Source organism: Megalobrama amblycephala, linkage group LG12, assembly GCF_018812025.1.
Source record: "Megalobrama amblycephala isolate DHTTF-2021 linkage group LG12, ASM1881202v1, whole genome shotgun sequence".
NCBI classification, from domain to species: domain Eukaryota; kingdom Metazoa; phylum Chordata; class Actinopteri; order Cypriniformes; family Xenocyprididae; genus Megalobrama; species Megalobrama amblycephala.
Window position 1 is genome coordinate 25,967,288 of NC_063055.1, and position 16,716 is coordinate 25,984,003.

The 16,716-nt window shown below is 33.9% G+C and overlaps 1 protein-coding gene and 1 long non-coding RNA gene across 3 annotated transcripts in view; one reads left to right on the forward strand and one right to left on the reverse strand.

Moving 5' to 3' along the window:
* Nucleotides 1-4,069: 4,069 nt before the first annotated feature.
* ralgps1 (Ral GEF with PH domain and SH3 binding motif 1) overlaps nucleotides 4,070-16,716 on the reverse strand; it is a 152,608-nt gene continuing 139,961 nt past the window's right edge. For both annotated transcript variants that reach the window (XM_048210036.1, XM_048210035.1), the window contains 9 exons: nucleotides 11,998-12,124; nucleotides 11,354-11,508; nucleotides 11,004-11,052; nucleotides 10,697-10,777; nucleotides 10,355-10,460; nucleotides 9,089-9,181; nucleotides 8,176-8,281; nucleotides 5,667-5,758; nucleotides 4,070-5,568 (listed from right to left, as the gene is read on the reverse strand). In XM_048210036.1, coding sequence (XP_048065993.1) covers nucleotides 5,539-5,568; nucleotides 5,667-5,758; nucleotides 8,176-8,281; nucleotides 9,089-9,181; nucleotides 10,355-10,460; nucleotides 10,697-10,777; nucleotides 11,004-11,052; nucleotides 11,354-11,508; nucleotides 11,998-12,124 — 839 coding nt within the window. In that variant the 3' untranslated portion in view covers nucleotides 4,070-5,538. The remainder of the gene's footprint in view (nucleotides 5,569-5,666; nucleotides 5,759-8,175; nucleotides 8,282-9,088; nucleotides 9,182-10,354; nucleotides 10,461-10,696; nucleotides 10,778-11,003; nucleotides 11,053-11,353; nucleotides 11,509-11,997; nucleotides 12,125-16,716) is intronic.
* Nucleotides 5,816-10,914, forward strand: LOC125279906. The gene is made up of 3 exons (XR_007187466.1): nucleotides 5,816-6,554; nucleotides 10,397-10,581; nucleotides 10,722-10,914. It is a non-coding gene; the product is annotated as an uncharacterized LOC125279906 (long non-coding RNA).

Sequence of the window (16,716 nt, forward strand, 5' to 3'; positions counted from 1 at the left end):
GCTCCAGTATGCCACTTTGTATTTGTTCACAGCAGGTTCCAGCTGTTTAGACCATCTGGCTTTAATCAAAGTCAGTACAGAAGACAGTGTTTTCCACATAACTGTAAAGCCACTCTTTGCAAACAGATACATTAAGATAAAAAGACAAAATGGCAAAAAAGGCTAAATGTTATATGACGTTGACTAGTTCAATGGAACTCACTTACCTTGATCTAAAACATTTCTGATCAAAATTCAAGTTCCTATGTTGTCTGAGATATTCCTGAAAAGACATTTTTAAATGCTCATATATTAAATTACATTACATGTATGCATTTAGCAGGTATTATTTATCCAAAGTTACTTACATTGCGTTCAAGGTACATTTACATTTACTAGTAACAGTGCAAAAATTCCCCTAACACATTTTCTGCCTAATTCCAGGGGAAAAAAGAGGAAATGTCATAAACTATTATGTTTAATGTAAAATTGAATAAGATATTGTTTCATTGAAGTTGTTCTTAGATTGGGCTTTGCGATTTTACATGGAATTTCCTTTTTTCCTTATCAAACCATGTTTTTTTTTTTTCTTAAACTATGAATGAACCAAATGAGTTAAAAAAAACTTCTCCCCCCTGCATAAACAGAGTAAAGGTCAAAGAGAGGAAAAAAAAAAAAGAGTAAAACAATGTGAAATGTTTGCAAGCGACTGACACATGGTTAATAGCAGTGACTGAATGAATGATAAAATAAAAGCTGTGTGTTTCGTGTTCAAGCTTGTTAATTCCAGTGACTGAACTGTAGTTTTAGTTGGTATAAGGTTGAGATTTGTCAAGCTTAACAATAAGAAATTCAACAGACACAATAGATGCTGTTTAACACGTTTATGTGATTGAGATGTAAGGAAGGCTTGATAGCCTCAACAAGTAGATTTCTTTTGTTTTGTTTCATCTTTGCTCAGTTGCAGTCACAAATCTGTTAAGACACAAATCAAGTAAAGCAAGTTGAGTTCCCTGAAAAGGATGGGTCTGTAGTATGTTTAACTTTGAGCTACCCATCAAGCTCAGTCAATGCTGATAATCTACAGTCTGTTATGAACTTTGTCATGTTTTTACAGTGGAACCTGCTATGACGTCAAAACATATTTTATATACAGTACAGTCCAAAAGTTTGGAACCACTAAGATTTTTAATGTTTTTAAAAGAAGTTTCGTCTGCTCACCAAGGCTACATTTATTTAATTAAAAATACAGTAAAAAACAGTAATATTGTGAAATATTATTACAATTTAAAATAACTGTTTTCTATTTGAATTTATTTCACAAAGTAATTTATTCCTGTGATGGCAAGCTGAATTTTCAGCATCATTACTCCAGTCTTCAGTGTCACATGATCCTTCAGAAATCATTCTAATATGCTGATCTGCTGCTCAAGAAACATTTAATGTGTACAATTGTACAAAATATTGTGTACAATATTTTTTTTCAGGATTATTTGATGAATAGAAAGTTCAAAAGAACAGTGTTTATCTGAAATCTAATCTTTTGTAACATTATAAATGTCTTTACTGCCACTTTTGATTGATTTAATGCATCCTTGCTGAATAAAAGTATTCATTTCTTTAATTTCTTTTCAAAAAAATAAAAATAAAAATTCTTACTGACCCCAAACTTTTGAACGGTAGTGTATAATGCTACAGAAGCTTTGTATTTCAGATAAATGCTGTTCTTTTGAACTTTCTATTCATCAAGGAATCCTGAAAAAAAAAGTACACAACTGTTTTCAACATTGAAAATAATCATAAATGTTTATTGAGCAGCAAATCAGCATATTAGAATGATTTCTGAAGGATCATGTGACACTGAAGACTGGAGTAACGATGCTGAAAATTCAGCTTTGCATCACAGGAATAAATTACTTTGTCAAATATATTTAAATAGTACACAGTTATTTTAAATTGTAATAATATTTCACAATATTACTGTTTTTTACTGTATTTTTAATTAAATAAATGTAGCCTTGGTGAGCAGACGAAACTTCTTTTAAAAACATTAAAAATCTTAGTGGTTCCAAACTTTTGGACTGTACTGTGCTTTTCACCAAATGTAAACAGTAATACAAAAAATAATATAAATATATTTATAATATATCAACAGTATATCCTAATGTGATTTTTCGTGATTGAAACCAGCATGCTAAACCACTGCTACAGGAATAATAAATAAATAAATAAAAGTATCTGTGTAATGTGACTTTAAAACAACACAATTTTTCTTCAAGCTGCCAATTCCAAGATGAATAAAATTACTTTTAATAGTAATGCATTACAATATTCCGTTACTCCCTAAAAAGTAACTTTACTTTTAAAAAGTAAGTTACTTTTTTATGGAAAGTAATACATTACTTTTGTGTTACTTTTTCTCACCTGGGCTGGACTTGCTTGTTTGTTTTTAACTTTTTTGTTTGAAATAAACGCTCCCCCACTTAAAGCAGAACTAAGTAACTTTTTTTATCTTCATAAATAGTTTTCTAAGTCCTTACGATGGTTAATTGACTTGTAGTGGTGTGTTTGAGGCGTGCACTAACCCCCTCTGACACGTCTATGCCAGAAAACAGCACTTGCAAGTTGAGCTGGATTCTGTAGTTCATATCATGCTGATAAAGATATTACAGGATTATGGCATGCAAGTGTGAAATAAGTCAAACCATACCAGTTTTTTTTTTTTCATTAAGCATATATTTCCATAAAGAGAAAACACCAAACACAAAAAGTATCTTGTTAGTAAAAGGCCTATATGTTCAGATTATAGACCATATAAAGATTCAGTGACATCACATTGTGAGAACTGAGCAGAACAGTCAAACATCCAAACTCCTCCATGAGCAGAGGTCACAAACATACATAAACATATGTGAACTTTCAGATGGTAAGGTAACCATTAATCCAAAAAAAGAAAATCAAAGAGGAGGTAGCAACCACTTAGTAATACTTGTTGAAAACATAAGTGCAGATGCGCTATCTAGCATATTTCAGACAGTCACAGCTGAAATGGTTTCTTACATGACGCAAACAAACAAAACCTGTGAGAGCAGCATTCCACCATTTATTGTTTCATCACGTTTTGACATCTTTTTCACAGTCGAGTCAAAACAACAAAACTATAAGTGATTTACCGCTTTTTCCTGTCATAGTTCTTGTACTGTAGATGTCATGCCTCAATAATGTGTTCAGGCACGTACACTGATACTGAAGTGACACAAAAACCTATGAGTTAGTCCAAACCATCCATGCATGTTCCCGAGATCTTACAGAATATCAAACTAATTATAATCTTCTTTTGCAATATACAACACATTCTACACTTCATATTCAGAAGTGCCTTAACATCACATTTCAAGAGGAATAAGTCTTATTCCTGCGCCTTATAAAAATTTGTGACTGTGCAAAATACTAGACTTTGCAATGTACTTTACAATTAATACAAGCCTTTTGATGTATTCCATTTAAATAAAATAAAGAAATAGCCAAAAATAATAATACACTGAAGTGTTAGATAATGTGAATACTGAGCAACCGCTAAAAACATCATTGTGGTTTCCTCAAAGAATACATTATCCACCATTCAACCCATCATCTGCTCTGACCAGAACACAATTGTTGGACTTTATTTTACAACATTATGTCTATAAAACCTAAACAGTATCCATATACTTAATGGGTCCTGCCCACTTTATGATGTCCATAGGTAAATCCGCTACATAACCTTGAATTGAACTACACCAAGTTAACATTGGCACTTATTTACTGATACCCGTGTGATATTACATTTAACGATCCACATTTGCCATCTAAAGTACATTATTGTGTTAATATGCAATTCCCTTTATGTAACGAAAAAGGTCAATTCATTGTTGCGAGCATCATTTTCATCAGATAATGTGCTCGTAAATCTTAAAGTGCCCCTATTGTGCGTTTTTAAATATTACCTTTCATGCATTGTGTAATACAGCTGTTTGCAAAGTTTTAAAGATCAAAGTGCATGGCAAATAAAGTTCCTGTCTCCTAAAAGAAAGAATCGATTCTGAAACGAGTCATCAGCAATTCCAGTCTCACTTCCTGTTACATACCTATGTAACAATGTAACAAATTGGCATAATGCCATCCTCTTCATTGGCTGCCTGCGAATATCGTCTACTTTGACCCGCCCTCAAACACTGAACTTGTTGCTGTGGACTCGACACGTCGAGGAGACGCTATTTTAATCAAATTTTGCAGGCACTTCAAAAGGATGATACGGAAAACCAGACGTCATCATTCATAATCATATCGCTGTGTATCAAGTGCTGAAGAAGCCTCCAGAGCTGAAATTTAGATATGGTAATAGATATGCTGTAAGCGGTCGACCAATCACAACAGACTAGGCCGTCTGACCAATCAGAGCAGAATAGGCTTGTGGAAAGGAGGGTTTCGAGAGACTCAATCTTCGATCAAACCAGTTTCAGACTCTGAGAAATAAGGTAATGCGCAATGTATGAGAAAACGTTTTTTGACTTTTGATGCTTGAAAACCTATTGTAGGACACCTCCAAAACAAAATCTTTAAAACAGCATAATAGGGGCACTTTAAACACATCTTTATTTTACCCACAAGAGAACGAAACAACCGTGATGTCTCTACAGTGCATCTATTTTTTCCCCCTCATATGTAAAAAATGTTTTATGAATGTATGACACAAGTTATATGCCGATGCTCATTGTCCAGCTTTCACTTTTGCTCTAACATCTTACATGACTGGAACATAATTCTAGGAGATTTAACAATACAAAGGTCATAATTTTGGCACTTAATCACATGAAGACATCTATTAGACAAAGCTATTTTACATGTCATTTACAACATATTTCACATGTACCTTAGGGTTGTCAGGTAAAACCAACAATAAGGTTTCAATTCGTTAACATCAGTTATATATTATTGTTTAAATTGAAATTAGTATTATGAACAAACATTAATTAAAATAGTAGCATATTTATAAACAAAGATTAACCTAGTTGAATAAATGCAATAAAATTGTTTATTGTTAGTTCAAGAAACCTAATGCATTAACTGATGTTAACAAATTGAACCTTAGGTTACACTTTATTTTAAGGTGTCATTGTTTCAGTGTAATTATACATTTAAATACTGTGTAATATTAATTAACTACATGTATTTAGGGTTAGGATTATGGTTTGGTTAAGGGTTAGTTGCATATAATTATGCATTATTTATAGTAATTACTATAGTAATTACATGTAACATGTAACAAGGACACTGTAAAATAAAGTGTTGCCGAATCTTATTGTAAAGCGTTACAGCTAAACTCAAGACACAAAATCATCATTTCGATACAGCTGTGTCTATAATGTTTCAATGAATTTTGGACTTTTTCAACAGATACAGCTGCCACATTTCCAACTTAGGTTAGGTCCTTAACATGCCCTTCGCACAAACTCTTCTGCCATGTCTTTCTCCATTAGGTTTGTTACCTTCATTTGTTTTCCTCTTCCCAAAAAGCAGCTATTCGAAGGACATGAGGTTTGCTGGTATCTGCAGAAAACAATGTGATATTCCTATGATATTCCTTGATTTGTTTGTTAATTACACTTTTTTTTTTCTTTTTTTTTTTTTTATGAGAACACACTTACCTGCGGTCTTGTACTCCTGCAAGCCTCGGCTAGATGTCTGTGCCAGATAATCGCAGAGAAACGTGATCCAGTCTGGAACTTGTAAACATTACCTAAACCCACAGATTAAAACAAATTAACTTTCAGGAATTTATTCAAATGAAGCTGTGTGAAATTGCAAATCTGCCATTTACAGAGCCAAAAAGTCATTTCTTGAATAAAAAGTATGTAGCAATGACATCTGATCACTTTTAAGTATATTCTGTGTGTGATTGCTGTGCAATTTTCCTCCTCAAAGCTGTGAATGACTGTATATACTGTAACACAAGGACAGCACTCAACAAAGTGTCTGCATTCACAATTCGCATTCGGCTAATACAACAAGACAAAGTAGAGACTAAGAACAGACAATATGAGCCATAATATGCAAAACTCCTTGGAAGTTCAGCAAGATCTAAGATCTGGAACTAAAATCAGCTGAGTCTGCTGCTAAACTGTTAAACATGATGGCGAATCTATAATAGTTCTAGAACTGGGTCCAGTGTTGGATGTAATGCATAACACGTTACTGTAATTAAATTACTTATCCACTGAAAAAGTAAAATAAGGGATTACTGTTCATTTTTAGGTCATTTAATTACAGTTACTTATAATGTACTTGTGTTACATAGGCTACTGTAAATTAGTTCAACACTTCTGCTTAAATCAATATTGAATTTAAAATCAAAATTTGTCCTCTAAAGGTAAAAGTGAACGCTGCCTCTTTAAAATCGTTAGCTGTAGTGCAGTTGCGCGTGAGTTCCCAACTTCGTTAGTTGGCTGTGTAGTCGCTGTCTGAAGATGTCGGCAGAAGCGAGTGGCTGTTTTGCAGAATGGAAATATTCCAATTACTTCACTTTTTTGACACAGGTAGGCAAGAATATTACGGTAAAATGTAAGGTATATATGTCCTAGGGAGAAAAAACTGCGCGCGCTCTCTGAGAGACAGTCTTCAGTCAGCGCGCTCTCAACCAAAGCCGCCTCTCGCGAGTGTGAGATTTTCGCGGTTTATTACACATAAACGTTCAAATACACACACAGTTATGTCAAAATGCCCGTCTTGGCGTATATTCGCGTTGGTTATGTGAACGTGTAACGGCATTTTGTCTCTGTCCATTAGGTCTTAGTGACATCAGCCTTTAAAACATGCTACTGTCTGCTATTGGCTGTTTTTATTATATATGATAATCAAACAACAAAAGAAAAGCTTTAATAAGGATTAATTTATACAGTTATGACTATGCAGAGTTATTTTATATTTGATTATTCAATTTTTGTGGCATTTTTACGTACTACTATATTAGACCTACCTACCTGAAAAAAATATATAGCATTGTTTTATTTGTATCTTTATATATTTTTTGGTATCGAGTATTGTGCACTTTTGGTGGTATAGGTACCGACTACTAGATTTTTAGCATCGTGACATCCCTAATTGTTACTAAAAAAAATTTGAAGTATAGTATGTTTTTAAAAGCTATAAAAGGCTAATCTATTCCATGTTTGACTCGTATTTAATTTTTTTTAAAGATTTTCCTTCCTATTGTCTATCCGGTCAAGGTTTATAGGGATTTTAAGAAGTTAGAGATGTTGATTGGCACAAACTTAATCAGAACATTACAGAACATTTTACTCTTCGTTTAAACAGCAAAGAGTTCAGTGACAAAACAACTGATAAAAAAAATCATGCTCATTTTGTTGAAAGACAGGATCACCTTTAGAGGATCTTTCACAATATTCCAGTTTTCTTTCATTCCTGAACCTACCGACAATGACGAATTAAAGGAGATCTGTCACCTCTCTGCTGCATACAATGCAATCCAACAAGTTCAAGTACTCTAAAAGGTTTTTACAGCAATTCACACCTTCATTGGTGGAGTGGCATAACATTTCAGCACTCACACTTGATGACAGATAAAGGGTTATTAGTTCACCCAAAAATGAAATTTGTCATTACTTACCCTCATGTCATCCCAAACACATAAGACCTTTGTTCAAAAATATCGTAAGTTGTGTTCCGAAGATGAACAAAGGTCTTACGGGTGTGGAACGACATGAGGGTGAGTAAGGACATAACTTTCTTTTTTGGGCGTACTAACCCTTTAATCCCAAAACAACACAAAGGTTTTCTGATCATGAAACATCACAAGAAAGTCGAGTCTATTGTCTATATGCTTCAGAGAAGCTCTTCATTACAGCAATGAATTATCTCAATGAGAAAACTGCTGAAGCTGCGTAGATACACAAGCTCAGTTGATTTAAACTCACTTAAACTAATGTAAGAATGTTTAAATGATTCAATGAATGAATGAATATGAAATTTTAACTAACATTTGCATGTAGCAAATTAATAAAAAAAATAGCTATAAATACTGATTAGTTAACTAGTTTGTGTAATAAGTTTCACAGCGTTAAACGTTATATTTCTGAAGAATTATATTTTGATTCACAAGTATTAAATGTTCATTCATGACTAAAAGAAAAACAGTACCTCTTTCAGGATCAGTAAGCTGGAAAATATTTGGATGTTCTGGGTTTTCTGGCAGCACCACAATCCAACCTGTCAGCGTGATCTTTTTACATGGCCTGGATTTGTACTTAAGAAAAACGCCACAATTACAAAGAGCATAAGATAAGAAATTAATTGAAATGTAAACTTGATAGAGTGGTGCCTGTATGACAAAAGAACCCGCTGGTTCCTTTGAGATTCTCCTATAGGGTTTTATAATGGGGGTTTTCGATTTATGATTAAAATAAAGCCTGTGGTAAACATATCTTGATGATACTTTAACTTTAAACTTTTGATTAACAATGTACACTGCACACATTCACACCCCAAACTCTAGTTACTTTTTAAAAACGTTTTAAAAAAATGAACATAACTGCTTCAAAATTCACATTTTCACTATGGGCGTGTGCAATTTACATTATAGAACATCAAAGTATTGTCAAGTTATGTTTACCACAGGAGTTATTTAACAAATAATTCTGAAAACTCCATTATAAAACCCCATAGGAAATCTCCAAGGAAGCAGTGGTGAATTAGTCTAGTCTAATTAGTCTACCACTCTATTTAAGTTTGAATTTGAAGGACTAACACTGATATTCCCTGAACTGTTTTCCAAATGCACTTATGCTGAACATAAATTATTTAAATGACATGTTCTTATAGCTGAAGGGTGCAAATAAACTATTTTCAAACTTTCCCATCTACCATTGGTCGCGTCAAACAGTCCCTCCCCAAATTAATTAAGTCAGTTTGGTCAAAAAAATTAAATTGGTCAAAATAATAGGCTGCATATTAATTATTTGACAATGTAAAGTCTAAATAATGGCTTGGATGCCACCTCATAAATAAAGCTCTTTGTTTTCTCACTGAATTGAGGGAATAATTCATCACTTACATGTCTTCGCTCATTTGCTCTTAGAGCTTTAGAACCAAAATAGATGAGAATGGAGCCGGATAGGACAATCCAGTAACGCTTCCAGGATGAGAGCTGGCGTAAAGAAAACAAGAGTGCAAATCAACTTAAGAGACAGATTAAGTGCTCTTCTCTAATAACTCTAACAGACATGACTATTTTATTGAAACATTTGAAGTCCTTTTGTAATATTATTAAAAAAAAAACTTTTCTATTTTAATGCATTTTAAATTGTAATTTAGTCCTGTGATGGCAAAGCTGAATTTTCAGCATTTTTACTCCAGTCCTCAGTGTCACATGATCTTTCAGAAATAATTCTGATATGCTGATTTGGTGCTCAAGATACATTTATTATTATCAGTGTTGAAAACAATATTCTTGTGGACACCGTGATGTATATATTTTTTTCAGAATTCTTTGATGAATAGAACGTTCAAAAGAACCTTTTCTTTTAGAAGAATAGAATCTTTTGTAACAATGTAAAAGTCTTTACTGTCACTTTTGATCAATTTAATGCATCCTTGCTGAATCAAAGTATTAAGTTGTGCACTTTGCAAGTACTTGTGCCTTGTCTTTTTCGATGTAAAATGCTACTTTGTTTTTTCTCATTCCATCATAACTTTCAGGAAGGCATGATCACTGCATCCTTAAAATTTAACCCACAAGTGTCCTGTTTTCTTGAACACAAAATCAGACAAATGACAGGATAGTCTACCTAAAGATATATGGTAAATGTAGATGTACCAGTGTGTAACATTGTGTTGAATGTGCCTGAAATAACCTTTTACATTATCTTCGACAAGGTTTTAAAGTATTTACTGTTATCAGGATTCATTCAGGTTCATTCAGAGTTGACAGAACATTCCGTTCAAAAATAAAAGACATTTGGGCAACCACCCACACACACAAACAAACAAACAAAAGAAATATGCCAGCTAACCAACAGTCATAGTAATGTGCTTGTTACAGAGTTTGACAAGGTTAAGGTTGATAAGGATCTCCAAAATCCTCATTAGTAGAGGGTAAGAGCCTCAAACCAAAAACACATCATGATGAATTCTACAATTTCACATTTTATCTGACAATAAACATACCTTTATACAAATGAGTGATGTACAAATAAATCAAAGTCATAATCTAATAGATTCAACCATGTTAACTTAATGGTTATAATTGGAGTATGGGATAAAAATACCTGGCCATATTTAACGTTTGAAATTTTACAGATACATTTGACTGCACACTTACAGTTGGTTTTTTACCCTCCTTCATCAGTGTCTTTCTCCGCAGGGGCCCTTCAATGGTTATGCTGCTCAGAGAACTGCATTCATAGCTGGATACGGACCCTGGGGTGCTGATGAGGAAGTAAGAGGATCATATTTATCTCATGTTACGGTAAAACAAAGATCAACGGATACCACAGCAGAACAACTGAAGTATGTGATGAGGATATGCAAATCAATTGGAAAACAAAGGTAGTTGTACACAAGAAAGACCCATTCTATTTGACCCATTCTACTTATTAAAATAAATAAATAATTGAGTTATGTGCTGTATGGACACACAAATAACAGCTATTAGGTTTCCTACCTATAAATATAACTTCTGCTTCTAGGAGAGTTACAGATTGGGACTCGCCAGTTTGGACCAAGTGTTGCATACATACGGCCTCTGAAAGTGATCAGCAGGATTCATTTATATGTATAAAGAAAATAGTCACATATAAATAACAAACATGTTGACAGCTGTGCACATGTGGTGTTCTTTAAGAAAGAAAAAGGACAAAATGCGCACACACACACACACACACACACACACACACACACACACACACACACACACACAACAAAAAGCAGAAAAACAATAACGTATAATAATGATGTGTAATTTGCCTTACCTCTCAACAGTATTTGATAATTCATCACTAAAAGAGCTCTCTCTACTGCCTGCAGAGGGGCAAAGAAAAGATGGTCAATTATTATATATATTTTTTTTCCTTAAAATAAATGAATGAAAAGGTGGTACCAGAAAAATCCCACCATGAAGATGACAGGTCTAGAAATAAATGAATGTTGAGTTTGCAAAAGGCAATAAACCACTGCACAAAATCTTGAACACTACTCCCATCTAGTGGTGAAAATTCAAAGACAGTCTCAATCTTAAATTAGGACACGGAAATCCTTGCACTAATTCTGTGTTAGTGGGACAGAGACTAAGATTGTGTACAATAGGAATAAACTGCAGTACCCAGTGAGATGCCGTTGGTAAATACTGAATCGTGTGTGTGGTTTCTGACAGGACTGTGAGACTCTAAGAAGCTGTCATCCAGTAGGTGTCGAGCCTTTTCTTTTGCAGGGAATGTCGCACTTTTACTCTCCACTACACCAAACTGGCACATCATACTGTGACGAGACGAGTGAAGTGAAACACAGAGAGAGGCAGTCAGATTAAGAAATGCGTTCCCTTGTAAAAAAGTTGTGCACTTAGTTGCACTGAATGTGTCCTTGCAGATAATATAGGCCAAATACTAAAGAAATAAATGGTCACTTAAGTGTACTTGAAGAGAGTACACTTTTATGACTGTGTTTCTTAACACCTTTAAAAAGTTCACTTTGTAAAAATATCAATTTAAAAGTTATACTTTAAAGTACTTTTAAATCATTGTTGTACTCTTTTGTAATTCTTTAAAGAAGTACACTTGACTAATGTACTAAAACACATGCAAAGTACTTGATTATAATTTTAAGTGTGTTATTTGATATTACATTTAAAGTTAACATAATTTATCAATACAAATGTGTAATTACAAATATATTTAAATACTTGAGTTTCAATTTTACTTCTTGTGTTGTGATTGGTGAACTTTTCTTATAATGTACTGTGATACTTACTTATTCCCCAGACTGTGGCTCTTTCTGTGTCGAGCAGGCGGTGGCGTTGGGAGGTGGGCAACCACTGATGTATCAGGACAGGTCGGCCGTCGGTTATACCTCACTGACATGGACACCTCTGAGGGTCCTGTACACACACAAGCATGCATGCACACGCACGCGCACACACACACACACACACACATTGGGTTTTCATGTTTTATAGAGACATTCCATAGGCATAATGATTTTATACTGGACAATCTGTATATTATTTCCCCTGACCCTAATCCTACTCCTAAACCTATCCATCACAGCAAACTTTCTACATTTTCAAAAAACATAATTTAGTGTGATTTATAAGCTGTTTTCCTCATGGGGACCAAAATGTAATCACAAGATAAAAGATTTCTGGTATTGCCATCCTTGTGTTAGTCTCAGCTTCTACAGTGACTACAGTGGTTCAACCTTGATGTTATGAAGCGACGAGAATACTTTTTGTGTGCCAAAAAAAAGCGAACAAAGCCTAGTTTACTGAAATCACGTGACTTTGGCAGTTTGATACACGCTCCGAACCACTGATTTGAAACAAAAGATTTGTAAAGTTTCGGATGAACCACTGTAGTCGCATGAACTGTTTTAAATATGTCTTAGCTGTTTGAAATATGTAGTAGCTTTCTGGGCATCTGAAAGTGTTCATTATCTTGCTGGCAATAGAGGCCTCACTGAGCCACCGAATTTTATCAAAAATATCTTAATTTGTGTTCTGAAGATGAATGAAGGTCTTACGGATGTGAAATGACATGAGGGTGAGTAATTAATGACAAAATTTTCAAAAATATTTTTGGGTAAACTAACTCTTTAACAGTCCGTCTGGAAACAAATGCTGTGACGCCAAACCCCCTTGTGGAAGAAGAAAGCCTTTGTGTTTACAACTGTGACAATTAGCACTTATCAGGATCAAACACTGTGTTTTCAAAAGTATGTTAAAGGTGCCCTAGAGGTGCCTTTTCAAAAGATGTAATATAAGTCTAAGGTGTCCCCTGAACGTGTCTGTGAAGTTTCAGCTCAAAATAGAATTTTTTTAATTAATTTTTTTAACTGCCTATTTTGAGCCATTATTACATATGCACCGATTAAGTGTGCGGCCCCTTTAAATCTCCCGCAAGCTCTCAACTGCCTTAAACAGCAAACACAAAGTTCACACAGCTAATATAACCCTCAAAATGGATTTTTACAAAGTGTTCATCATGCATACATCGATTCCTGTGAGTATAGTATTTATTGGGATGTTTGCATTTGATTCTGAATGAGTTTAAGGCTGTGCTCCGTGGCTAACGGCTAATGCTACACTGTTGGAGAGATTTATAAAGAATGAAGTTGTGTTTATGCATTATACAGACTGCAAGTGTTTAATAATGAAAATAGCGACGGCTCTCGTCTCCACGAATACAGTAAGAAACGATGGTAACTTTAACCACATTTAACAGTACATTAGCAACATGATAACAAAACATTTAGAAAGACAATTCACAAATATCAGTAAAAATATCATGTTATCATGGATCATGTCAGTTATTATTGCTCCATCTGCCATTTTTCACTATTGTCCTTGCTTGCTTACCTAGTCTGATGATTCAGCTGTGCACAGATCCAGACGTTCTGCCCTTGTGTAATGCATTGAACATAGGCTGGCATATGCAAATACTGGGGGCGTACATATTAATGATCCCGACTGTTACGTAACAGTCAGTGTTATGTTGAGATTCGCCTGTTCTTTGGAGGTCTTTTAAACAAATGAGATTTATATAAGAAGGAGGAAACAATGGAGTTTGAGACTCACTGTATGTCATTTCCATGTACTGAACCCTTGTTTTTCCAACTATGCCGACGTAAATTCAGTTTTTGAATCTAGGGCACCTTTAAGTTTGCGGCTCCATTGTTGCAGTAAACTTGCACAATGCTCTTGAATGAATTAGATGCACGCTGGACTGTTATTGTAGGGACATCGACTTTACATTTTTATGCCCTTAAAGCTGACGCGGAATAAAACAAACTGTGATTGGTTGTGTTACATGTCAGTCAAACATCCTCTTGGGTGGTCCCTGGCCAATGAAAGCTGTTCTACCTAAGTCTGAAGGTCTGGCTACGTGAGACTATCCTTGTGGGGGGACATTTTTTTCCTCATAACAAATAGGGAATACCTGAACACTCCACACACCAAACACACACACAGTGTGTACACAAACTCGCATACTTCCTCCATATATAGGTCTTAAAGATCTCCTTGCTTGTTAAAACTGTTACATTGAAGCTACTTTGAAGCATAGATTGCTAGATTGATTTAAGCTGCATTTGTAAAGCCCATTCCTGTTCTGTTCAAAACAAACAACCATAAAATACTTACTAGGCACCTATTAAAGCCACATGTGGATAATTAGAAAAGCTCTGGCTCTCAGAAAGCTAACAGGATTAAACCATTTGAAAACAGTCCTATAGTTTCACTGCAGCAAGTTAGGCATCATGTCAAAGAGGATGGCTCAGTTTCTCAAACCAGCCACAGCTTTACCGACCTGGTAAACAAGAATGCCACTCTAAAGTAGCAAAAATAAGTGGACAGCCAGTGAAAATGTTCCCTGCAGTCATGTTTATAGGCCTTTTTCCACAGTAAAAATCAAACCAGAGGGGGATGTGTGGCAATGTTGTAAATGGCTTTTGAGTATTAGGAGTATTATGTTAATCATGAAATTCCCTACTGTCTTTTATAGTAGGTTAATAGGTCTCATAATGGGTAAGAAGAGCCCTTACCTAAATGAAAACAGGCTTTCTATCCAACTAACAATCGGAAGTAACAAGCTAAGTGATAACAGTAGAGATTATGTCATTAGAGGCCTTTCAAACACTAGATATCTAGGCCAGGAAAATATTTGGTTCACAGAGACTTCTCAAGAGTGGTAATGGACGATAATACCAGCAGGAATCCTCTGAAATGTAGCAAAGGATATTTACATATTTAACAGAAAGAATGCAATGTTCGGTGACAAAAACTAAAAAATAAACACATTGATCAAGATGCTTTAAATTGATTCAATTACCTTAAACCTCAAAACATTCTATTTTCATCCAACTTCAATGTTTTATTCAATGGGACATTAGTTGTTCAAATGAATGTAAAATTAAATAAAGTTATCTAAATCAGATCAAAACTAATCTCAAATTAATTTTTAAAATATTAACATTTTTAGTATATGATGCATTCAGTTTATTGGGTTTGGGTCCTGATTACCCTGTCAGGGGCTATTTTGTGATAATGACCAACTGACTGCACACTATGCCTCAATTAACTGACGAGATATGTACTCAATAAAATAACTTTAATATATAATATTAAATTAAATAAAATAAAACATCTCAAATAATGTATTTTAGTATAAAATGCAACTTGGAAACATTGCATGCTTAGTTTTAGAAACACTTTCAAGCTGTATACTGTAACAAAAAAGTTGAACGAGTGAGTTTATGTAGAATAATCAAAATTAAACTTGACACCCCCTACCTTGATTTTTACAACTCTTAGTTAATAAAAAACAATGATGTCATCATTCAACTTGAGACAAAACAAACATTTTAGAAAGAGAGAGAGTGAGAGAGAGAGAGAGAAAGATATTCTTTCCATATCCAATCTCTAGATGTCTCCATGAGTTTGTCCAGTTCTGCCACAGCTGTTACAACCATAAAATACTCAATGTAATTTGATTTCCCACTCAAATATCTGGTAGTTAGAAATAGGAAACATCCTAACTGTTCAGCCTCTCTTGAGAGGAAATGACATACACCATTATCTCAATCAAACTCTTTACTAAATTCAGTTCCTTGTCTAGACATACAAGGACCAAACAGTCTATTAAAACCTATTTCTATGAACTACTGCTCCAGAGTTCATCCATGATTCAAATTTGTGCATGAAAGTGAAAACTGTACTCGCACAATGCATGTTAAACATCATAACGTCATTCCTGATAACATGAACTGGGGCTTTTTTAAAAATATTTATTTATTTTTCATTTAGTGCATAAGCTAACCAAGTTACAGAAAGAAAGAAATAATATGTTTTAAAAGTAATAAAAATGTACGGAAGAGGATTAGGGCCAAGCAATAATAAAAAAATAAAACCATCTCGAGATTAAAGTTGTTAAATTTCGAGAAAAAACTCATTAAATTCAGAGAAAAAAGTCGAGATAAAATGTTGAGAATAAACTCATTAAATTACGAGAAAAAACTTGTTAAATTTCAAGAAAAAAGTAGAGATAAAATGTTGAGAATAAACTCGTTAAATTACGAGAAAAAAACTCGTTAAATTATGAGAAAAAAGTCGAGATAAAATGTTGAGAATAAAGTCATTAAATTACGAGAAAAAACTTGTTAAATTTCAAGAAAAAAGTAGAGATAAAATGTTGAGAATAAACTCATTAAATTACGAGAAAAAAACTTGTTAAATTATGAGAAAAAAGTCGAGATAAAATGTTGAGAATAAAGTCATTAAATTACGAGAAAAAAGTCGTTAAATTACGAGAACAAATTCGTTAAATTATGAGAAAAATGTCGTTAAATTTCGAAAAAAATGTTGAAATAAAATTTTGAGAATAAAGTCATTAAATTAACAAATTTATTCTCGTAATTTAATGACTTTTTTCTCGTAATTTAATGAGATTATTCTCGTAATTTAATGACTTTATTCTC